This window comes from Pantherophis guttatus, chromosome 5 (genome assembly GCF_059756535.1).
Source record: "Pantherophis guttatus breed Tessera chromosome 5, ASM5975653v1, whole genome shotgun sequence".
NCBI classification, from domain to species: domain Eukaryota; kingdom Metazoa; phylum Chordata; class Lepidosauria; order Squamata; family Colubridae; genus Pantherophis; species Pantherophis guttatus.
Genome location: NC_142067.1, coordinates 95067787 through 95093661, shown reverse-complemented (window position 1 = coordinate 95093661; position 25875 = coordinate 95067787). Strand labels below are relative to the sequence as shown.

Sequence of the window (25875 nt, the reverse complement as noted above, 5' to 3'; positions counted from 1 at the left end):
AGAGTGCACTAACTACTATATATGGGAAAGGACTCCTAACAATTGTACTGAGCATAAAGTAATATAATTGGTAATAAAAAACCATAGAAACACTTAAATTGGTTTAAATGCCATAGAATTTAGTACAGAATTACATGTAAGGCATTACATTACATTGCTGAAGTTTTACTAGATGCCAGTCTGTGAAAAGCATCTAAACAGATGGGGCTACTGCTAACCCATATTGAAATGACCAGAAGTTGAAAAAGCTAGTAATGTTTCAGTGATTGCCAACTCAATAACATCCAGAGTTCACTTGCAAGAAAACCCCTCAAACTATTGTGTATTTTTGGAAAACTGACATTTTTTTAAGGGATTCAAATGTCTCCTTGCATGTAGACTGAATAGGTGGCCTCAGTAAGTCACCATACCTCAGCCTTATTTTCCTATCTGTGAAATGTAAACTAGGGTAAACAATGACTAACTGTGATAGATTCAAAACAGAATTCTTACTGCTTTTTTCAGATTCACTGATCATAACTCTAAACAAGTTAAATGTATCTTGCTTGGAGGGAAGAGGAAGTTGATTTTAATTTATCACCTTCATTCTGTTACTCAGCCAACCAAAAATGACAGGTTTACTTGAAATTGCTCATAATTTTGGTTATATGCCATTTAGAAAGTTGTTAATCCTTATTTACTGTTAAAACTGCACATATTTATGTTAATTAGCTTTATTGTTGAAGTTTGCTTTGTTTGAATTATTTCAGTGGAACAAAAAATGGCTTTTGAAAATGATATTTCATAGTGTTTATATTTAGCTAAAATGCCATTTCCACATATTGAAGGCAGACACTGAAGATCAGGAAACCATAAATAATATACAATAATGCATTTTCAGAATGAACAGGCATTTGCAAATACAAAATATTACAAGTTTCTTTGTACATCTTTAAAAGTTCCATTATTGCATTGAATTATTAAAAACAAATTTGAGCTGACATACTTTGAAGACTTAGCACAATGACTGCCAAGATGATGAAGATGTCTCATAAAAACATCAAAACAGTATCCAGTATGGCATAATTTCTCATCATAGAGTATCAGGATTTGCATGCTATGCCTGCTCTGGATAGAACAGATTCTGGCAGTGCTACCCGTGTTTCCCTGAAAATAAGACTCTGTCTTATCTTTTTTTGCCGCCAAAAAAAGCATCAGGTCTTATTTTCAGGGGGGGGTTGTCATCCTGACTGACTCACCTCATTTGCATGTGTTGCCCCCAGCCTCTTTTTTGCTATCAGAGGCCTTCAGGAACTTCTTCGTCCAGGAAGACTTTCCTGAAGGCCTCTGCAGCTGATAACAGGGTTCCTGATCTATCTGTTATCAGCTACAGAGACCTTCAGGAAAGCCTTGCCAGCTGCAGAAGAAATGGGCCAAGGTGTGCGAGGCCTGGCTGCAACTGTCTGAAGCTAAGTAGTAGGGCAGCTCCAACCCCCCCATTCCCACCCTAGCTTAATTTTTACCTGTGTACCCTGGAGTGGGCGGGGTCTTAATTAGGGCTTATTTTAAGGATAGGGCTTATATTGGGCGCATGTGTAAAAATCAAGCTAGGATTTACTTTCTGAGTAGGTCGTGTTTTTGGGGAAACATGGTATACTTGAGCCGTTGTTGCTGGTGTGCTGATATGCAACTGGCAATGGCTCTAAAACCATGCTGCTGGACCCCAAATCCTGCTAGGATAGTTCTGTCAGCCTTTGTTCTCTGCCTTGCCTTGTCTCATGTACAGGTGCTGCACTAACATGTGATCACCATGTAGGAATATAGAGGAACATTAATGCTCCTCTACTAACACTACTATTGCTGACACTACTATTTATCCATGACAATTGGTTCCAAGAGGGTTCCCAAAATTGTTGCCTGTGGTATGATGTGAGATGACAACTGAGAGACTGCAATTATGGTGATACAATATTACACATTTACATTAGGAATATATTTTACTTTTATTAGTCATCAGTTTTAGTTTAATTTTAATTATAAGAAATTAAAATAATAATTTTAAATATTAATTTCATTTAGTATAATTTTGATAACTGCTGCATTTCAGTTTTGCATGTGTATGTGTGTGGTCTGTCATTTAATGCATTTTAAGTAATGTGGCTTCTGTATCAATTGATAATGACATACTTGTTTTAAAAGTTCTCCTAGGAATATGATGGTGAACCTATGGCATGCGTTCCAGAGGTGGCACGCATCACCCTCTCTGTGGGCATGCAAGCCGTCGCCCCAGCTCAGCTCCGCCACACATGTGCATGCGTCTCCCACTGACCAGCTGGTCTTTGGGGCTCGGCCGCACATTCACAGGAGAAATGGGGCGTGCAGGGGGGCATGCATGCATGCACGGGGGCAGGGTGCATGCACAGGGGCCACACATACATTGCATTTTGGGGGTTTGGTTTGAGTGCGCATTTGCGCGCACACTCTTTGGGCATTCGGCCTGGAAAAGCTTAGCCATCACCGTCCTAAGAGGTTAATCCAAGAAATGAATAAGGAAGGAATAAATTCAATATTTTCTATTGCGGAGATTACATTGTACATCAGACTATTGATCATTTACAAAGGCATAAATTTGCAAAGAGTAGCATAAGACTTTCCAAACTTTCTTGGTTCATGGTGCCCCAAACATTTCCCAAAATATGTGAACTCACTAACAGCTTTATGTATTAAGTTACAAAATAGCCTGCAGAGTTTATGTGAGTTGCTCGGTTCTCAGCTAAAACTACTGTGATCCAAGCTGAATGCTATTGTCTATTCAGAAGTCACTTGCCTGTACAATTGTGACTAATTTAGCATTCCCATAATTCTGCCACGTAAATAAGAGAACTGGGTTTTTTGTACAGATGGTGCTCAGTTAGAACAATTTCCTCTGGCATATAACAACCCACCATGGTTGTAATTACTATTTGTATGACCTAGTACACTCTTACATATTTGTGGGAAAATACAATGTACGGTACTCTGCATATTATCATTTGCAGAAACAATAAAGAGACAGCTGGAGTGTTTGATTGTTTTGGAAGTGATTCTTGGAGTTTTCTTCCTAGATGAGGACCTTTCCCATATGCCAGTTGTCTTCAGCAATTAATCAGAGGAGGAAAACCCTGATGTGTTTCTAGTATGGATGACATTCTGCCTGAGAATATTGAAAGGGATGCACATAGTCTCTTGTTGCTAGAGTTTAAAAAGAGTGGTCCAAATACTCTGTACAGTAAAATTACTTTTCTATCATGTGTGTCAAACTTTAATATTGTTAAGATAAACTATTGTCACTGTACCATTCCATGTGTTTAATTATCAATTCCATGTTTTTGTTCTTTAGGAGCCCCAGCATGTCTCTACAGGACACAGCAATCAAAGTAAGAATAATTTTCACTTCATAGTTGCATTTGATGGCAATCATGATAGGTTGAATATATCATAAGATAAATTGGCAAGGAAAAAAAATAGTGTTAGACATATTTTGAACGTGTCCATTACTGTTTTTTAACTGGAAATCCTTTGGATCCAACTTCTACCCTGTTTCCCCCAAAATAAGACATTCCCCTGATAATAAGCCCAATTGAGCTTTGAGCACATGGCAATAAGGCCAAGCGCTTATTTCAGGGTTCAAAAAAATATAAGACAGGGTCTTATTTTTGGGGAAACATGGTACTAACTTTTAAATTGTGGTTCTGGTCTCCAAAAATTAAATTAAGATAAATGTACCTTCATCTTGAGATAAATACTCTGGCTTTTAGGAGATATTTGTAGATTATTTTCTGAAACAATGACAATACGTTCTCTATATTCACTATATCTTCTATTCTCCTGCAATGATATCTCCAAAATTTCTGCTATGCTTCACTCTAGGGGGCATAGGGAATGGCCTTGAAGGACAAGAGGGAGAACAGGTACTAAGGCAGTAGTCAGATAAGAGAGGCTTACACTAGGCTTAGAAAATAACAAGCCCCTTCCTGGTTTACATGAATATGAAGATAAGGAGAGGAAACACACTCAGACTTGCAAAATTCTATTACTATAGCAATTACATCAAAAAATAATTCTGACCCTTATGGTATTAGTTTCTTAGTCTAATCTGCCTTGCTATTCTGACATTCACCGTTATGGTAATAAAAGATGTTAATAATATTATATATATTTTAATTTAATCAATGTAGCTTCTTAACATAGAGAACTGGATCCTAAGATAAATTAATTTGAGCAAGTTTACTGAAGCTTTCCTCTCTGCTCTTGAAGTACTTAATGCTCTCCCACATGCAGTTTGTCCAGATGATCATGGATCTTCTGGAGAATAGGAATATAGAAGGATTATTGTATTTGAACTATCCTTGTGTGTCCAATCACACTTGGCCAATAAAGAATGTATTTATTATTTATTTATTTATTGGTTCGATTTATATGCCGCCCTTTTCCGGAGACTCGGGCGGCTTACAATGCTTTAAGCAATAGCCTTCATACTTTTGTATATACCTGCTAGTAGGGCTTTCGCCCCCCCCCCCAAAAGCGGTGTTCTTTTTTATACAAAGTCAGCTTATTGCCCCCACAAACTGGGTCCTCATTTTACCTACCTCGAAAGGATGGAAGGCTGAGTCAACCTTGAGCCTGGTGAGATTTGAACTTGCAGTAATTGCAGGCAGCTGGTGTTACTTAACAGTGCATTAGTCTGCTGCGCCACCAAGGCCAAATTCTATTCTATTCTATTCTATTCCATTCCATTCCATCCCATCCCATCCCATCCCATCCCATCCCATCCCATCCCATCCTAAGATCCAATTTGTATATTCTTCATACTCCAAGTCATGGCTTTTTTTTTCATATTGTTTAGGATAACTTTGACTTTTATAGAAGTTTTATGGAGGCACAAGAGGGGAAGTAACAGATACGTTTCATTCTGTGGGGTTGACTTACATTGGAATCTTAACTCATTGTGTTGACATGAATGCACAAGGTTTATAAATTCTGTCTTTCTTATTTTCTTATAGACATATCTATACAAACAGCAGTAATTTAGGACCATGTAGATATTGTAAAACTATATGGGCTCTTTGTTGCAAAGAATTCTTTTGTGATTCGGGTTGGGTTATCTGCTGAGCAAGCTAAGCATAAATAAACATGTTAAGAACCATTTGTTTTACTGTGGGTTAGCATATTTCTGAAGAATGATCATGGAAAGAGAAACACTTGAGAAAATGCAGTGCGGTACAAATGCCAGTAAGCATTTGATATTATTAAGAAGAACACAAACTTACAAAAAAAGGGGGGGCATAGTTACTCTGAGTAGGGAAATGGTGCTTTTTATGAATGATTTACATATAAAGAGATTTTTACCTAGCTAATAATCTCCAGTGATGATAAAGCAAAACAAGAAAAAACTACATGATTCTGAGAAATGGCAAGAGAGATTTTGTATTTTTCCCCCTTCTCTTCTCAACCTATTATTGCTCACAACCTCTACCAATTTTTAAATTGTGGTTCTGGTCTCCAAATTGCTTCACTTATCAACTTCAGATCCCAGAATTTATGAAATGATTTTTGAAATGATTGTCCTCCTTGTATGTGAGTGCAAAGGTATTTCTGACACAGCAAGTTATGCACAAGGCTATCTAGCAAGTAACTTGAGCATGGATTACCTATTCTTGATTTTGGGATAATTTCTTTCATTTATGCAGCACTTCAAGTATCAGGTGGCTGTTCAGTTCTTCACATGTAAATAAACATGGTGGAAAATTTCAGTATGCCATGAGAGTTGGGTACTGGTACCAATATATATGTTGGCTAGAAATGGAGCAAAACCTCCAAACTGAATTACTTTGGGATGTGAGTTTTCTTTGATGAAACCTAAACAAATAATATAAAGAAAGAGAAAAACTTCCTTTAGTTTGGAACAAATTAGGGGAAGAAATAAAAGCACAACATGGTCTACATTTAAACATAATTCTAATTTTAACCTTCCAAAGCTACCTTTGGATTTCTACAGTCTCATGTTCTAACTGATACTGTTTGTGAAAAACATTGCAAACATTTGTTTCAGTTTTCATTTGACCACACTTGTTACAATATCTGAACCTTAAATTACAATTACGGTTTTAACAACTAATTATACAAAGAAGCTAGAATATACATTATTATTTCACAATCTGTAGCTAACTTTTTGGTTCAGATGTAATACGTTTAGTTTAAAGGAATGAGATTCTTATTTCATCCCAACGTAACAGAATCCCAGAAAAAAGATGCTGGTTTTCAAAACACAGTACAGTACTAATATTTAGAACACTTGCATACTATTCTTTACTAGAAAGATGCTAGCTATCTCCCTATGCATTAACAGGCAATTAACAAGAAGATCAAATAACTTTTTCCCCAATAAAGCTTAGAGATAAATGGAATGCCAAAGTAAATGTATCTAGTTGCCAAAATGTCTGTCATTCAGCCTTCTCACTCTCCCTTCTACCTATTCCATCTTTCCATTTCAATAATACTAGTTAGTAAGACAATGACAATCTAACTTTGTTGTTTGTGAGCACCTCCTTATGAACTTGGCACCAGAGGAACAAAAGGGAGCATGCAAACTGCATCTCATAATGTTTAATGCAATGTGGTTCAGAACATGGGTAGACAACCTTTTAAAGCTAGGTACTCATTTGAAATTTTGCAGACTTGTGTTGAATGCACTTATACAATTACTTTCTATTCACAAAGTGGCTTTTCCCAGTGGGCAGAGCAATTGCAAAACATCAATTTACCTAAGAGCAAAGTAGCCCTCCAGGATGATATCTATCATTCCATTGGGACCTTTGTAGTGCCCAAAGGCATTGTTTATTCTTGATATATGGATATGAGAATGGGTTTTGCTTCCTTTTAGTTCTTTTTTAAAAATATTTTTAAGTAGACAGTCTGCACCAGGGAGGTATCTAGAGACACTTTGTTGCTTCTGCCTGTTTTGGCAGGAATCAGGTAGATGTAGTAAATATGAATATTCTCCATGTATTTCCCAGAATAAGCGTTGAGATTCCAGGTTTTTCTGAAATGCTAGCACTGGGTCCAGGTAAATATTTCAGGAGCCAGTAATTTTATAATGCAGGGCATTTCATAAGAAATGAAAAATGTAAGAGTCAAATCTCATATAAGAATTATTTCTTCAGTAGGTTAAGCCTAACTGCCTGTCTCCTGAAATTACACCATTCACTCTGTTCTCTGTACCCTCTGCAGTTACGAATGCTATGGATCTAGCTCTGGAAATAATCGTTCCTCTTTAGGGGAAGAATAGACAAGCAGGAATTTTTTCTGCATTAACAGATGGTTCATTTTATAGAAAACCACTTAAGACTCTGGTTTGCTGTTTCATTTTTCTGCTTATTTGTTGAATTTCAAATAGACAGTAAGAAGCACTTACACATTTACAGAGAAATGTACATGTGAGGCACCCTGTATTTTTTTAAAAAAAATTGCAAGCTTATATTAAAATGTTTCAAATAATCATTTTCCTTGGTATTTCAAAACCTGTAGTCATACCAGATTTCAACTTTCAGGGATACACCTCAGCTGAAGAAGCCTAAATATTTTGTAAAAAATATTTTTTTAAATTATATGCTGTCTATATTGGATAGGTGAGGTCTATGCGGCTGTTATACACATAATGGAAACACAGGATAAAAATTTGAACACACCATTCTTATATACTGGTAGTGAAATTTTATCTACACCCATTAGATAAAAATCCCATTTATTTTAATGAGTCTCCTGGATAACTGCAAATCATTTGAGAGAGATTGGAGCTTTTGATTACATATACGTTTTCTGGACTTTATCACCATCTACATTCCTTTTAATGATACCTTTGAGAAATGATTTCACATGATATGAATTGGGCAAATCCATGACTTCACACAACATTTCAAACTTTCAGCACAATCCTGATTTGATCAATCACATTGCATGCATTTCTCCAAATATGGTTACTTTGACATTACTGTACTTATTGCATTTAGAATATTTTGCTAAGGAGGTCTTTTATGTGATGAACCGAAGAGTAAAATGCATTGTATTTAGGCAATTTAAGAAAGAAAGCAAAAAAAGCAATGATTCTGATTTATTTATTCTAGTTCTACATAATAGAAAGCCACACATTTAGTGACCTAAAGAACATTCTACTGTCATATCAGGCCAAGTGAAACAATATTTCCTATTGTTACTCTACTTTTTTGCAAAAATATTTTGAGAAATCATATTTGACATTTGCCTGAAAACTTCATGTCTAATCCTTCAAAGATTTTAAGATTGACCTTAGTGTAAAATAATAGTTTGTTGTTAAGGTGCCACAATATTCTATTGTCTTACATAATTTCCCCCTGAAAACAATACTTTTGAGGGCAGAATTGTCCTTTGACAGTTTTCTTTTTTAGTAACTTGAGTTTCATGTAATTCACAATTTAGGAGCATTTAGAAGGAAGTCATACTGATCCATTCACTATAATACTGAAGGGACAGAGAGATAACTATCTAGTAAAACAAAACTATTGTCCAACAACTGGTTCTTTGGAGAATACACTGTTTCCATGTTCTATATTTTAAAAGAAATGCAATAAAGCAGTTTCTTGGGTACAATATAAGTAGAGAAATGTATTTTATAATCTTAGTGCCACAGTGTTACATAACTCATGATCCTTAGCTTATTAAAATTCATGTTTATTCTGACTTAAATATATGGAGATTTTTTTTAAAAAAAGCTATTCATTTTCAACTGTGTTTCGTATCACAACTATACCACAACATAATGACCTTTACAATTTGGCTCATTTGTTAACATTCCTATTCTTTTGTTTTTTTCAAGGAAAAGATGATGTTGAGCCAAAGAATCCAGAAGACTGTACCTTGCATACATCGTAAGTCAACCTAATATTTACAGATGGTTAAATGGTAGTAATTTTCTTTGAGGTCCCTGAAGGTGTGTCTGTCAAAAATGTCAGGGTGGTGACTGCAACTGCGTAATCAAAGTCCTGCCTGCACCTTATTTATATGCACCACTGCAATCTTGCTTTTTGGACCTGCTGTCCAAGGACGCTTCTGTTTAACATAACAAATCTCATTTGGATTTAAAGTATTACTTTTGATACTTTGGAAAACTGTTTCAGTGAAAGTTATAGCAATTGGCTAGTATAGGAAAAGCCCTTGATTTCTAAAGAGATGCAAACAACAATGTACGCATTTTTGAGTCAGCACTTTATAAAAAATTTAAAGATTTTATATGACAACAGGGGTTTTTCTCTCTAACTAAAACATATGGCATATGTTGCTTATGATTTACTGTTTAATTTTCAGTGACTGCAGATTACACCTTCATCTTTCAGTTGTTGAACTCCAGCTGAAAGAATTAATATGATTTCCACAATTTGTTGAGGATTCTGAATTAATAAATTCAGTAGCACAATAAATCACAAAATATGATTCTAAGGAAACAGTGGTAGGTTTTAGTGGTAGTCTGCATGTCAAACAAAATTTTTAAGTGCTGCCTACCATTTTTATTATGACCAGGAACAGTTAGATCCAATAATTTTTATTTGGCACTAGGTGTTCTTGACAACTATTTAGAATAAAATAATTTCTCAAATAAATCTTGTCAAAATTATTAGCAAAAATAATTAATAATTAAAAAATAATAAATAAAGATTGGTGATTAATAATTGTCATGTATATTTTAGTCTATACACACATGTATGTGCACACACCCCCTAATACATTGTGCTTTGGTTTAGAATATTTTTGTTCTTTAAAAGTGATCTTTAATGATTTCAGCTGTTGTTAGGAATAGAAAATGCTTTATACTGTATTCATTTTAGTAAAATCAAATTTGAATACATGTATTTATTATCTATTAACTTGATATACTAAAGTTCATTGGCTCTGAGTGATTACAAATAAAAACATTAAAAAGAAGATAAACAAAAAAGGAAAGTAAATATGGTAGGGATGACAAGAAACAAATCTACCCATTTCAAAGGCGGAAGAATTAGTCACTAATAAATCATTTTCATAAACTAGGTTTTGAACTTGGCTTCTTTGAAACATAGTTCAAAACTTTAAATGTAAGTCAGATAAGAGAAAAGCTAAAAATATATTGTTAGTTACAATTTCATTTGTGGAGTATATGGAATAGTTAAAAAATTATTAAAGAAAATGTAATATAGCTCTAGCTCTAGCTATAGATATATGAATTAATTGTTGCTGAAAATGAACATTATACTTTTCAATCATTAAGGAACTATGTTCCAATCTAAAAATCAGATATGCCAAGATCAGTTTGTCATTTTACCTATACAGGACATTAGGCATAAGTGTGTAGCCTTGGAGAACTGTCATAATATAGATATTCTCTCTCTCTCTATTTTACTCTCTCTTTCTCTTCTTTCATGGGCACATTTAGTATATATCTATTTTATCTCCATAAAAGAGAAAGAGAGAGAATCTATGTTACAACAGCAATTTGTTGAGAAGTAATATATATATATCTAGTATATTTATTAGAAGAGCATGGTGGCTCATGTGGTTAGGATGCTGGATTGAAGGTTAGCAAGCCCATGTTTGAGACCCATGAGGTGTGGTCCCATCCTGCTTGAATTCTAAAGTCCCAAAGCAATTTAACTTCTTCATTTTCTATGACTTTCTCTATTTTATGGTCCCACCAGTTCTTGCTTGCGGGTAAATGATATTTCTTGCAGATCTTCCATGCACCATTGTTGCTACTTTGTCATGCCGCTGCTTGTAGTCAGTCTGTGCGATCTTCTTGCAGCAGTTTACCAGGTGGTCCACTGTTTCTTCAGCTTCTTTGCATAGGCAGCACTTACTATCTGTTATTGTTGTTGCTGCTGCTGTTATTATTGTTGTTGTTACTATTACATTGTTGTTGTTGTTGTTGTTGTTACATTAGCCAGTACTGCCAATGCAGTGTAATGGTTTGGCTGCCAATTTTTCAGCTCTGTTGTGGAACACGCTTGCGTGCTTCCTACAGTGAGCCACAGGAGGGCAAGCTGGCTTCACACCAGAAAGAAAAACAAGCAGCTCTTCCTGCAGTCATCCAAGGCTCCCTCCCTCCTGTATCTGTCTTGCAAACAAGCATCGCAACCAGGAAGGTTCAGAACTGGCAGGAATCTGCCTGCATGGAGCACCAACTCCTCTACCCACCAAAGTTATACCTATATACATGTTTGCATCACATACAACATGCTTTCAAACTGCTAGTTGGATAGAAGCTGAGGCAAATGATGGGAGCTCACCCTGCCATGCAGTGCTAGGGCTTGAACCGTTGGAGCAAAGACCATCTCCACAGGGGTGGGTTCTACTTACCTTTACGATCGGTTTGCAATGGGCCATGCAGGTGCGCTCACTTCGCTTGCACTTGTGCGTGCTCTTCTGCACAAGCGCAGAAGCATTTTGATGACATCGTGGGTGGTGGGCGGAGCCTCCCACCGGTTTTACTACCGGTTCTATAGAACTGATGCGAACTGGGGACAACCCACCACTGCATCTCCAGTGTCATAAAGCTACTGAGTTACTGCGCCTTTATGTAATCAGAAGAAAATAAGGAAGAAAATAGTACAATTACTATATTAAAATATTTATGGAAACATAGTACAGGTAGTCCTAACTTAGAGATACTCTATTTAGTGAGTATTCAAAGTTATGATAGTCCTTACACTTATAACCATCAGAATGTCTCTGAAAACATGTGATCAAGATACAGCACTTTTCATCTGGCAGATATTTTTGAGCATTGCACCATCCCATGATCATAATTTGTGTGCTTCACATCCAGCTTCCAACAAGCAATCAATAGAGAAGCTGGCAGTAAAACTACAAGTTCTGGTCACATTATGTCATGCTTAATAACCATGGATGATTAGCACAACCATTTAAAAAATTGAAATTGGTCATGGAGGAAGACTAAGAAGTGGAAGAAAAAAATGGAATACACAGATGTAAATATTACTGAATGTTCTTCTCAAAATCCTATTTTATTATCCAAACCTTACTTTGGTGAACCTTTGCTTTTCCTAAATGATTATGCAGATTTGTTAGGTCACACGATCATTCTAGCAAGTGCTACAAAGGAGTATCAAATAATATAACATACTTATATTATTGTGAGTATGTTGGACATGGTTTCTAAAAAGAATCTTCCTAAATTGCAGCATTGAGATGAATTACTACCCTGTTTCCCCCAAAATAAGACATCCCCTGATAAAATGCCCAATCAGGCTTTTGAGCGCATGGCAATAAAGCTAAGCGCTTATTTCAGGGTTCAAAAAAATATAAGACAGGGTCTTATTTTTGGGGAAACATGGTATACTGTGATATAAACAACAATGCCTTCTCAGATGCAAACAAGAAAATACTTCCAATAATTTTACAATAATTTCATATCAAATGTCTTGGTGAATCAGGAGCAGTGAGTAGCTTATGATAGCAAATGTCTGTGCCACACAGACAATCAAAAGTATAGTTTATTTGACTGAAGACTATTTATTTTATTTGGTTCATTAAAAAAGTGTCTCTGTTTATAACATCACTAAGCAAGCAATACTAAATTCTTCAATATGTCAAAGAAATAATATAATAGCCAGATTCTGCTCAGGTTTCCAATTAAATATTATTTCTGACTGTTCATTAAAGTGAGCACTTGAATATCATACCATCCTCCTGATAGTTTTCAGCTCTCAATAAATGTCACATTTGTCACCAAAAGCTGTACTGAAGAATGAGGAATGAAAATAACACAGAGGTGCCCAGGCATAGCTATTCTAAACGCCTAAGACCTGGATAAAACTCAGCCCATAGTAAAGCTCTCTTAAACTACATGAACTTCAGTGGCCAAAAGCTATTATTAATATAGCAGCCTGCAGATACTTAACACTATGACAACTCTTTTTCTTAATGCCTAAACTGTCAGAGTAAATGTAAACTATTTAAGGGCTTCTGGAGAGCTTGTCTCCTTGAGATTTAAATTGTTCTTTCCAACTCCTTCAAATGCTGACAATTTTAAAGAAGGAAGAATGTTCTTTCTTTTTTTGTGTGGTAGGATTTTTTTTCCTTTTTTAAAGCAAAACTGCTTTTGCTTCATTTCTAAGAGTAAACCAGCTTGATGCAATTCAAATTCACTTCCCTGCGATGTTCTGGACACCTCCATGCCATGTTCTTAGCAAGAACACCCGCCAGGTATTTTTAATATCATTTCATGATATTAAAACTCTCTCTAGCTCACAGAGAGACTGCTACAGAACGGAAGTAGAAAAGGCTGCTCAGGGATGACGATGACAGAACATGGCCAGATCAGCTGAATTGACACCTCTGTATATATATTCCCAATTGGACACCAATGTCATGTCCTGTGTAAAGGATGGTAAATAGCAGATTGTATACAGTTTGAAGCAGCTACTGTTGCATAGTGTTAAAATAAGCTATTGATGAGGAGAGCCAGAATGATGTAGTAATTAAGAATGCAAGCTAGAAACATGGAGATTGCGAGTTCTAGTTCCACCTTAGGCAAAAGCCAGCTGGGTGTCTTGTGCCAGTAACTCTCTCTCAGCTCTAGGAAAGAGACCCAGGTAAATAATTTTTGCAAATGTTGCCAAGAAAATTACAGGGACTAGTCCAAGCAATTGGTAGGGATCAGGATTGACTCAAAGGCATACACACACACATACAGCTATTTTTTTTTTTAATTTGATTTATATGCCGCCCTTCTCCAGAGACTCAGGGCGGCTTACAATGCCTTAAGCAATAGCCTTCATACTTTTGTATATTTTATACAAAGTCAGCTTATTGCCCCCACAAACTGGGTCCTCAATTTACCTACCTTAGAAAGGATGGAAGGCTGAGTCAACCTTGAGCCTGGTGAGATTAGAATTTACAGTAATTGCAGACAGCTGGTGTTAATCTCAATGCTTTTAGTCTGCAGAGCCACCAGGCCCCTGATTATGGCTTAATCTAATCCATAGACTAGGGATGAGAAGAAGCCAGTGTTGCGAGGATGTGACAGAGGAAAGATGTTGTGGGATTGGTTTTTTTTAATGATTACTGGCAAGTGGGGAGGACCTATCTTGGCTTGTCCATCTAATATTTGGGGAGAATCACAGGGAACACAGGGAGGAAAACATACATGAGAGCATGATATAGTTAGTGGGACCAAAAAACACATACTTGAACATTCCACTATTACAACAGATTTCCAGTATTGTTCAGGACTTATTCATGTCACATGAAAGTTAATGTCATTCCTGAAAATGAGGTGTTTTTTTTAACTAGTTGTTCCTTTCACATTCACACCCACCCACACAAAAATTAAGGATTTTCTGACTTCTTTAAAAAAAAGGTGCCAATTATTTCTATTTCTCCCCATAGTATATAAAATGTATGTAGAAAATCTGCGAAGTAATTGTGTCCTTGATGTAAATTCAAAGAGACAAATTAAAATTATTTGTGGATATCTCAAGTTACACACACAACTTGTTTATATTCAGGAACAGTGGAACTTAATTTATCCTTTCACTGGTTTTATTGCTTCTTTCAAACATTACTTTCAGGGACAGGTTTATTGTGCTCCTGAATTAGGCAAGGAACCATTCATGAGTGGAACATTTACATTTAAGAAAAGAACGAGGGAATCGTCTTCTTCCTATCAAATTACTCCAATGTTCCCTTTGGAAACATTGAAAAAAGAAACAAAAGGAAAGAAGAGAACTAAAACTCATTGTTTCTGGTTTCTGATTGTCTTTTAACAAACAGAAGAACATTTATTCAAAGAATTATAATGTATCCCTGCAGTCTGCTGGGAACTTTCAGTTTTACAGTCTGGGCTCATGGTTGCATTCAGGGTCAAAGAAAGCACTTAACTAGGCTCCCCTCAAAGCTGTACAACAAAATTAAGAAATAGAGAGTCCATACTAAAGTGTTACAAAATCTTAAAGTCCTGAACTGTCACGAGTGTTTCCAGGATTGCTGTGGCTATCTGCCTACTCACAAACAGTATGGTTTTAATCAAGCCATCTGCTGTTGGCAATTACCTGCAAGCCTTCCCCGCCCTAGTTAATTGCAGGTTAACTCCCTATATACGCAAGGACCTTTTGCTTGCTACTCGGGCCTAGTCTGATCTAGGCCTAAATGCACAGCTCCTGCAGGAAGCTTGTTGCAACGTCGCAGATGGGAGAAGAATGCAGATAAGGACTCCAGACGCCGCTACAGAGAGACTCCCACGGATGCTTGCCTTTTGCTGTTTTATAGCACGCAAGCTATCATCGGGACTGCTGTTGCTGGACCTTCTTCCTCCCACAAGCTTCAAGCAATGTTTGCTTTTTGAACTGTTTTTACTTCAGGTGACTTTCAGCTGTGAAGCTTGTGCTGCTCCCACCATGATGGCCTTGATGATGTATCGACGCCGAAGCTGCTTACCTTCATGCTAGCTTTATTCTTTTGTGAACTGTTTTCGGTATTGTGGAGAGGGATCTAGGGAGATAGCCTTGTTTCACATACCCAGATAAGACTTTGTTTTTAATGTGTTTTCTTAAAGACATAGTGTTTTTTAAATGTTTTAAAGTAAATTATATTTTTACACAAGACGCCTCTGTCAGAATCATTTCAGTCTCAGTGTGTTTACTCATGAGCTGGTTCACGGTCCGGGGTACCCCTCAACCCCATTTCGTCACAGTTGGTAGCAGAGGATGGTTTAACGAACTTACGCTCATGTGGTAACGCGCTAGACTGAATGTCTGCAGTTGAATAGATGTTGACTAGGGCAGCAGCAGCAGCACAAAGTATGAAGTCACAAACTGGACTGTCTGGGGCTCAGGCCAAAAATGTTTTGGCTGAAAAACCCCAAACTCTAATTGACTTAGAGAATAGTGGAGCTATAAGTTTTGGAGCAGAGGCCTCAACTCCTGAAGGGCCTAAGATAGTGAATAAACCATCATCACCAAAAGAGGTAGAGACTGGAAGAACGCCACTTCAGGTCTTGAAAACAAATACAGAGGTGGATGATGAGTTTAGGAAGGCAATCCTTCAGTTTTTAGGTTTGCCCACAGTAAGTCAGAACCCGACTGCTGATTCTAGTGAATTATTAAAGAATTCAGCCGTGAAAGGAAAGAAGATCGAAGTCCTACAAAACACCGGATCGGTAAGAGACTTTCAATCTTTTCCTAAAACCCCCACCTCAGACCATAAGTGGGTAATGGGGGATAACAGACTGCCTGATTCAAATGTTCCTGCTTCTTTGTTAAACCAGCATGGCCAAGTTGACATTGCGCCACCTGCTGTTGAAGCCATCATAGATCAGGCTATAAAGACTTTAGCTCCCTTGATGACATCAGTGACTTCTGCTAAAAATTTAAGAGACTCTCATGTTGAGCGTAAGGTTGCAAGTGTGATAGAAACTTTGGCAACCATTTTAGGCGATGGTTTGCAGGCACCATCGGCTCAACAAATAGGAGCTGTGCATCCCAAAGCCCCCCTGATGTCTGCGACTAATTCAGCGCACGCCACGAGTGGGATATATCCATCCGTGACGACATTGACATCCAGGACGGTTCCGGAGGCTACCTCAACTGAAGATAGGAATTTGGGAGCGCGTCCAAAAATTCCTAGAGATGTGCACCAGAGAGGACCCTCGAGTTTTTGTGATCAAGCCAGGATGAGTTTTGCATCCGCACAACGTGAAGTTTTAATCCCTCCCATTGGGGAGGAACGATCGTCAGAATGCCAGATGGAAGACACTGTGCTGTGTGCTTCCATTCCAATGCCTTATTGCCCGTTCCAGAACGGACCACATTTTGAACATCAATTAATGTCTATTTCCATGTTTAATAATGTACAGGTCCTTCCTCCTAATTTTAAAAGTTTAAGTGTGGGTGGAGGAAATTTTAAGGAATGGGTTAGAAGTATTCAAGTAATTTTAATGAAAGAAAATGCTTTATCGTTGCTGTTAAAACCCCCACCTAGACCATGGTCCTTAGAAGTTGATATTTTACACCATAAGGCCTTTTGTATTTTATTGATGTCCATTAACCCTGCACTATATCCCAGTATACCTAGTAACCTGACAGTAACAGAAGTTTGGGTGAAACTACATAAGCTATTTTGTTCAGAAAGCTCCCATGTTACAAACAGAGTTTATAGGGAGTTCTATTCCGCAAAGTTGAAGGCGGGAGTAGATATTAATGAACACTTATGTGAGTTAAACAGGTTAAGGCAGGAATTGATGTTGAGGGGGGAAACAGTGTCTGAACAAACCCTCATTACTGTTATACTCAATTCCCTTGACCCCAGCTGGGATAATTTTATATCGCAATTGGATAATGTTAGTTGTAATAACTTATCTTTAGAAGTGTTATCTGGCAGACTGATTGCTGAAGATAACTTGCGAAAATGCAGGGCGGCTTTTCACAAAAAGGAAAAACCTTTAAGAAGGCCCGATAGTTCAGATAGAGCATATACTATCGGAGAATGCTTCAATTGTGGTTCAAGAGAACATTATAGAAGGGATTGCCCACAAAATGTGAATGCTAGGGCATGTTTAAAGGCACCTTCTGATAATAAATGTAAAAGGAGGCCATTGCCTCCTGGTAGAAAGCCAAGTATAGATGTTCCTAACCACAGAAGGGGTAAAAAGCCAAATGGAGGCAACAAAGGAAACAATCTCAGGTTTAATGATAGCTCTGTAGGTATAGTGGAAACTACTGAGTCAGAGCTTACAAGGGAACAGCGAGAGCAACTATGGTTAATGGACAGTGGAGCCAGTAACCATGTTGTCAGTGACCGAAGGTTGTTTGCTAATATGAGAAGGCATCAATCCATGGTCAAAGTTGCAAACGGTAAAAAGATGAATGTTGTTGGCATTGGAGATGTTTATATCCCTGGGATAGGGAAGATTCACGGAGCATTGTATGTACCAGAGATAGATCATAATCTGCTAAGCCTGATGAGGATATCTGAGAACCCTAGAGTGGAGATTCTGTTCTCAGGAGGAACAGCTGTGATCAAAAACAACAAATGTGTGATTGGGGAGGTTTTGAAGATAGGTGGCTTGCCTTATTATTCCCCCAATACGAATGCTGAGTCCTGCAGTGATAGCAATTATGTTATCTCATTTGGTAGTAACAATGAATCACAGTTAGAACTAGGTGATGAGGATCAAGACTTTCACCAGAGGAAGCCTTGTAAAGACAAATGTAAAGTTAATAAAAAGTTTTTAAATTTTAACTTAGAGTCAGATAGTAGGAAACCTGAAAATGCTAATGCAATTGCTACAGGTGAGCCGCTGCATAATGAATGTGCTCACTTGTTGCATCGTAGATTAGGTCATGTGAGTTTTCCTATAGCAAAAAAGGTAACCGAACACTCAAGGGGAACCAAGATCAATGACTGTAACACATTCCTAGACTGTTCAATTTGTAGGAGTGCAAAGTTGAAGGCGAAATCTGCGCCCGAGAAGTCTCAGAGGTACTCTGAACACCCGTTTCAGCTCGTCCACATGGATTTGGTGGGTCCATTTGCACCTTCCGTGGGTAAGAGACGGTACTTTCTTACCATAGTAGACGACCATAGCAGATTTGGATTCGTTTTTCCCCTAATGTCCAAGAGTGAAACGTTGACTAAGTTTAAGGAATTTTGTAACTTAGTCCAGAACCAGCACCAGGTCAGAGTTAAGAAGATCTTAACTGACAGAGGAACTGAATTTAATTCCAGGCAGTTCTCCAGCTGGTTAAGGAGTAAGGGTATAGTCCACTTACGCACCGCGCCTTACTCTAAGTTTCAAAATGGCGTTGCAGAACAGCGCAGCGATGTATTACAAACTATGATGCGGTGCGCCCTAGAGGATTCCGGACTAGACTTCGCGTATTGGGTAGAAGCAGTTAGATACGCGAATTACACCCTGAACTGTCTGTGGTCTAGCGTGGTGCAGAAGACCCCATACGAGGTGCTATACGGCCATAAGCCTAGCTTGGCACACCTCCACGTTTTCGGGGTGATGGCCGATGTTCATGTCCCGAAGGAGCTCAGGAGAAAGGGAGACCCAATCTCTGTTAAACTGAGATTTGTTGATTATGAGCAGGGCTCCAAGGCATTTAGGTTTGCCTACCCTAACGGGAAATTAATGATATCAAGGTCTGCCACTTTTTACGAAGGGGCCAACTGGAGTAAGATCCATGCCAATGAGATTCTTACTCGGAACCCTTCCCGTAGTCGTCATAGGCAATCGGAGGATGTATCGGAAAACCTACCCGAGGATAGGGATACATCTGGTTCTGGGAAGCGTGCATCCCAGGCACCCTTGAAAGGGGTATTGAAGCGCAAGATGGGGGTAGCCAGGAAGGATAGGCGCCCAGCTTCTGAGACGCATAGTGATAGTCACGAGGTAGATGACTCATCGGACGACTCTGATGTAAGTGACTCCCCTAAAGGCAGACCAGTTAGGGTTACCAGGGGCAATAAGCCTAAGAGGTACGACGACTTTGTTACCTCAGTCGACCAGGTTTTGGCCACCCCTCAGAGATATGAGGATGTGTTGGCCTTACCTGACCATGAACGACAGAAGTGGCTGGCCGCCATGGATACAGAATTAGACAGCCTGAGAAGGCTCGATGTATTCATGCCAACAAGATTGCCCAAGGACAAGAGGGTGATCGGCACCAGGTGGCTTTTCAAGCAAAAGCCCATTGAAGGTGGGGGCTTTATCTATAAGGCGAGACTAGTGGCGCAGGGATTTTCGCAGAGATTCCCTGACGATTATGAGGACACCTTCTCGCCCACGGTGCGCCCTGAGAGCGTGAGAACAGCTCTCACAATCGCTACCATGCGAGGCGAACATGTATATCAGTTCGATATTCAGACCGCGTACCTGCACGCCCAGTTAGACAAAGAGCTGTACGTGAGGATTCCTCAGGGAGTAAGCCATCGGGAAGACGATGTGTGGTTGTTGAACAAGAGCCTATATGGCTTAAAACAATCTGGTAAGCGATGGTACGAGTGTCTCACAAAAAGCCTGAGAGAAATGGGCTTTTTACCATCGTCGGCTGACGAGTGTGTTTTTGTCAAGGAAGATCAGGGCATTAGGGAAACAGTACTGTTGTACGTTGATGATATACTATATATCTGTAGATCAGAGAACAGGCTTAAGAAGTTCTCTGAGGACCTAAGTAAGAGTTTCGCCTTAAAACCATTAGGTCACATTAGCAAATTTTTAGGGGTGCAATTCGTAAAAACCGAGAAGGGGTTTCGGCTCTCTCAGGAAGATAAGATTCAGGAATTGCTTAAAAAGTGTAGCATGGTAGAGGCGAAGCCATGCGATACCCCTATGGCAACAGACTTCCTTAAGAATATGTACACTGAGAGCACGGAGTTTGAGGATAAGACCCTTTACAAGTCCGTGATTGGGTCGTTGTTGTACATTGCAAATTGGACTAGACCGGACATCAGTCTAAGTGTAAATGTGTTATCTAGACATTCTGAACATCCCACACAGTACCATTGGAGCGGAATCAAACGACTCCTGAGATATTTAAAAGGTACTGTGAACTATTCATTGTTATTGGAACCAGAGGCAACTAGAGAATTAAGATTGAGTTGTTTTTCGGATGCCGATTGGGCAGGGGATGTTAGATCTAGAAAAAGTACCTCGGGGTACATCGTATACCTAAATAGTAGCCCCGTGTATTGGTACTCTGGGAAGCAGAAGTTAATTGCAACCTCCACAGCGGAAGCTGAGTATGTGAGTTTGTCCAAAGCTTCCAATAACATAGTTTGGTTTGATGATCTTCTGGTAAGCTTATGGAGGCAGCCCATGCAACCTATAAAAGTCTATGAGGATAACATGGCTGCCATTAATATATCGGAAGCCGATGCTGTAGGCCAGAGATCGCGCCATATTGATATTAAAATCAAACATGTGAGGCAATTGGTGGAAACAGGTTTCATTAAGACTGTGTATTGTGAAACCAAGGAACAGGTAGCGGACGTGTTTACCAAACCGCTGCCCCGTGACCAACACCTCTATCTTCTGGGAAAAATGTCGATGGCTATGTGAATGTACTTACCATTGATGTATATATGTACCCAATGTAGAATGTATGTTTGTTAACCAGTCAAATAGCCGCAGAGAAGGGGATTGTCACGAGTGTTTCCAGGATTGCTGTGGCTATCTGCCTACTCACAAACAGTATGGTTTTAATCAAGCCATCTGCTGTTGGCAATTACCTGCAAGCCTTCCCCGCCCTAGTTAATTGCAGGTTAACTCCCTATATAAGCAAGGACCTTTTGCTTGCTACTCGGGCCTAGTCTGATCTAGGCCTAAATGCACAGCTCCTGCAGGAAGCTTGTTGCAACGCCGCAGATGGGAGAAGAATGCAGATAAGGACTCCAGACGCCGCTACAGAGAGACTCCCACGGATGCTTGCCTTTTACTGTTTTGTAGCACGCAAGCTATCATCGGGACTGCTGTTGCTGGACCTTCTTCCTCCCACAAGCTTCAAGCAATGTTTGCTTTTTGAACTGTTTTTACTTCAGGTGACTTTCAGCTGTGAAGCTTGTGCTGCTCCCACCATGATGGCCTTGATGATGTATCGACGCCGAAGCTGCTTACCTTCATGCTAGCTTTATTCTTTTGTGAACTGCTCCGGTATTGTGGAGAGGGATCTAGGGAGATAGCCTTGTTTCACATACCCAGATAAGACTTTGTTTTTAATGTGTTTTCTTAAAGACATAGTGCTTTTTAAATGTTTTAAAGTAAATTATATTTTTACACAAGACGCCTCTGTCAGAATCATTTCAGTCTCAGTGTGTTTACTCATGAGCTGGTTCACGGTCCGGGGTACCCCTCAACCCCATTTCGTCACATGAACCATCTGTTGATTTGTTACATGCCAAACTTTATCCCAAGTTCACTGGGTCTCTGGACTCACTTTTAGTCTTCAGTGCTAAAAGAACACAGCCAGTGGTATCACACTACAAATATTTACTTAAACACAACCAACTGCATATCTTATATCCCTTCTTTTAACTTTTGTACATTATGTATCAACACCCATGTTTGTTCAAGTTTTTCCATGGCCAAAACCTCATTAACGAAAGTGGCTTATCCATTGAAGATTACATTTACAAAATATAATGCAGAGGTTCAAGTTAATACATAGAACTAGCTCTGCCCTATAATGGAGTTTCATGCAGGACCTTCTGGTCAGTGGTATCAGTGGGTGATACAGGTGGGAGAAAATATTTGTAGCTCAGGGTTGAACTGTGGGTTCTTGGTGCTCTTTGAGCTTGGTAGCATTGATTATGTTACCTACTTTGATAATAAAATGTCTGCAGAAAACAACCAAGCTCACAGAGCACCAAGAACCCCACAAAAATGTGATTTTTCACCAAAACCCCTGAATCATTTTCCATATGTTCAGAAACTATCTCCCTAAATCTCTGGGTCCAATATTCAGGAAGTATGTAGGCTTCTAATGGAAAGAGGTTCTTTCATAGGCAGAAGTACCCCTTACATCTAAGTAGATCAGGCAGGAAATCAACAGCACAGGAAGGCTAGAACTACTTTTATTGAGATTGGTTATAACAGTCTTTCAAATATCAATATGTGGTATCTTTTCTCCGTTCTTCTACTCCAGTGATTGGAGAGATGTCTGCCTGAGATGTTTCCCAATGTTATTTCATTGCTCTGGATTTAAAAAGATAATTAATCTCTTTTTGGTTAGGTTTTTTTTTTTTAATTTGATTTATATGCCGCCCTTCTCCGGAGACTCAGGGCAGCTTACAATGCATTAAGCAATAGCCTTCATACTTTTGTATATTTATACAAAGTCAGCTTATTGCCCCCACAAACTGGGTCCTCATTTAACCTACCTTAGAAAGGATGGAAGGCTGAGTCAACCTTGTTTTTTTTAAAAAAAAAATTCTGTCAAGGTCAGAAGGTCAGGCCAGAAGGCCTGTACTGAACCAGATGTTGGTTCTAAGTCAGTTCACAACAAAAATGTGTGAAAATGGTGGCAATTATATTTTAAAAGAGAGCTTGCATTAGAGCAATTTTCATTTTAAAATTTTATGTTGGAGACATGGACTTGTTAAAAATCAAAGCAGATATTTTGAATGTTAAATAAAAGTTATAGTGCATAAGATATACAGTTTTATAAATTTACCTTTATTTAATTGAACTTTAGAAGAAAGATGGGATAAAAATACATCAATAACATGTATAGAAATTCTCTGGATATCTCTTGATAAAATGTGTAAATAGCTACACTTTTTGTGATTAAGACAAATTAGAAAAAAGTGATACCTTGTCAACATGTAAAGTTAAGTAGAGATGGTTTTAATAATTTTCAAATGAAAGGATTTAGTTCATATCATTTCCACCTAAACATGAGAGCTCATTAGATGAGACATATCAAATTCTTTTATGTATTATATGAAGAAAGCCTTCGTTTCCTTTTCAAAAAGATCTAATTAGGGGGAATAAGGACTTTAAATAACTTTATAGCACATTAAAGTATCTTTATAATGTATCACTGATTTCTTGCAATACCTTCCCATGGGATTCTGGAAAACCTGCCAAAATTTTCTAAAATGAAGTTATTGCTTCTTAGGACAAAAAGGGCCTTGAAATTTTGTTGTCTAAAGTATTTATCCTTGAGCCAAACATATGGCACTGGACTGTACAAGCTTCATTGTAATGTTTACTCATATAAACACAGGTAAGACAAGTTAAACACCTAATTCTGTCAAATAATAATAATAATAATAATTTTATTTCTATACCGCCCTTCTCCCGAAGGACTCAGGGCGGTGTACAGCCAATTTAAAAACACAAGACACAACAATAATTAAAAATTAAAATAATTAAATAGATTTGGCCGATTTAAAACCCCAAAAATTTAAAATACCCCAATTTAAAATTATCATGTCGAAATGTTATTGTTATAACATATTGTTATATGTTATTGAAAATGTTATTGTTTCCACTTTTTGGTGCTCTAAAAAAGCTAGAATGTTAAAAAATCGTGATATGAGTTTATTAATGACTTTTATTTTTTAAAAAAATTATGCACAAAGTTATATTTTACTTTAAAAATAAACAATTGTAAATTCCTCATCAAATTATATTTATTTCTATGGACTCATGACAGCTTACAACTGTATTAAATCATATTCAATATAACACGGGGATATCTCTCTTTATATAATAAAACATGCATGATGTCTAAATCAGCCACAATTACATGACAAAATTGAAATGTCCATGGTAAGAATAAATAACGCTAACTCCATAACATCAAAATGCAATTCAATTATAATCAACATCCTTAGTACAGCACACATAATTGCATAAAAGAAAATCACTTAATTAGAAATCAGCCAACACCAGCCAGATGACATCAACTATCCAAGTCTGTCTAAAACAATTCAGCATTTAATACTTTCTTGAAGTTTATTACGTTTAAGGTCATCCTGATATTGAAAGGGAGATTATTCCAAATTATTGCAGTTGTTACTTTAAAAAAGTCTTCACACATACACCCACATGAAAATGTGGTAACTGTTGTATCTGATAGAAAATAGGATGGGGGCAAAATTTATTTCAGAATAGAATTGGAAGGGACCTTGGAGGTCTTCTAGTCCAATCCCCTGCTTAGGCAGGAAATCCTACACTACTTCAGACAAATGATTATCCAACATCTTCTTAAAAATTTCCAGTGTTGGAGCATTCACAACTTCTGCAGGCAAGTTGTTCCATTGATTAATAGTTCTAACTGTCAGGAAATTTCTCCTTAGCTCTAAGTTGCTTCTCTCCTTGATTAGTTTCCACCCATTGCTTCTTGTCCTACCCTCAGGTGCTTTGGAGAATAATTTGACTCCCTCTTCTTGTGGCAACCCTGAGATATTGGAACACTGCTATCATGTCTCCCCTAGTCCTTCTTTTCATTAAACTAGATATACCCAGTTCCTGCAACCGTTCTTCATGTGTTTTAGCCTCCTGTCCCCTAATCATCTTTGTTGCTCTTCTCTGCACTCTTTTTAGAGTCTCAACATCTTTTTTTACATTGTGGCGACCAAAACTGAATGCAGTATTCCAAGTGTGGCCTTACCAAGGCATTATAAAGTAGAATTAACACTTCACGTGATCTTGATTCTATCCCTGTTTATGCTTATGTTTATGCTTATGTTTATGGAAGCAGTTTTTTTTATTTGTGAATGGATGATAGGGCTAAAAAACTAAATTCTTTGTACTAGAATTTCAGCAATGACTGATAATATTTCATAAGATAGAACTGAAATTTTTTTTCATTTTTATTTCATGTATTATATGCTACCTGTTATTTGTAAACACATTTGTGGAAGGTATACCTCAAACTGCTCTCTACTTTGGGAAATTAGCCCATATTGTAATATGACATAAAAAAAGATTGCAGTTGTAATTTTTAATTAAAATTGAATACAAAATCATATTGTTCTGCCTTTCTGCCTATCTCCAAATATTCTTGAAATGAAATTAGTTTGAAAGATGAATTTGAGAGCAAGAAACTTTTTGTAGTATCCATCTCCTTCTATAGCCATTGTTGCTGTTCTTTAATTTGAGACAGTTATGAATTAAAAGCTTTGGAAGAATAAAAATGCATGAAACAGAAGACAAAATAACAAGGAGATGAATATTGGTTGGCATTTGTCCAGTTCAAATAAAATGGCACATGGCAAGCAAAAGATAATAATCAAACAAGTATTAAGACTGAAGTCATAATTTAGAAAAAAATCTGTTTCGCAGGCTCTTTAGATTGAACAAGATCCAGGATTTTTCAGTTA

The 25875-nt window shown here is 37.8% G+C and overlaps 1 protein-coding gene across 3 annotated transcripts in view; it reads left to right on the top strand.

Annotated features, from left to right (window-relative positions):
• Positions 1 to 25875, top strand: part of AFF3 (ALF transcription elongation factor 3) — a 236633-nt gene that overhangs the window by 123037 nt on the left and 87721 nt on the right. For all 3 annotated transcript variants that reach the window (XM_087871491.1, XM_087871492.1, XM_060686638.2), the window contains exons 6-7: positions 3359 to 3395; positions 8870 to 8921. In XM_087871491.1, coding sequence (XP_087727617.1) covers positions 3359 to 3395; positions 8870 to 8921 — 89 coding nt within the window. The remainder of the gene's footprint in view (positions 1 to 3358; positions 3396 to 8869; positions 8922 to 25875) is intronic.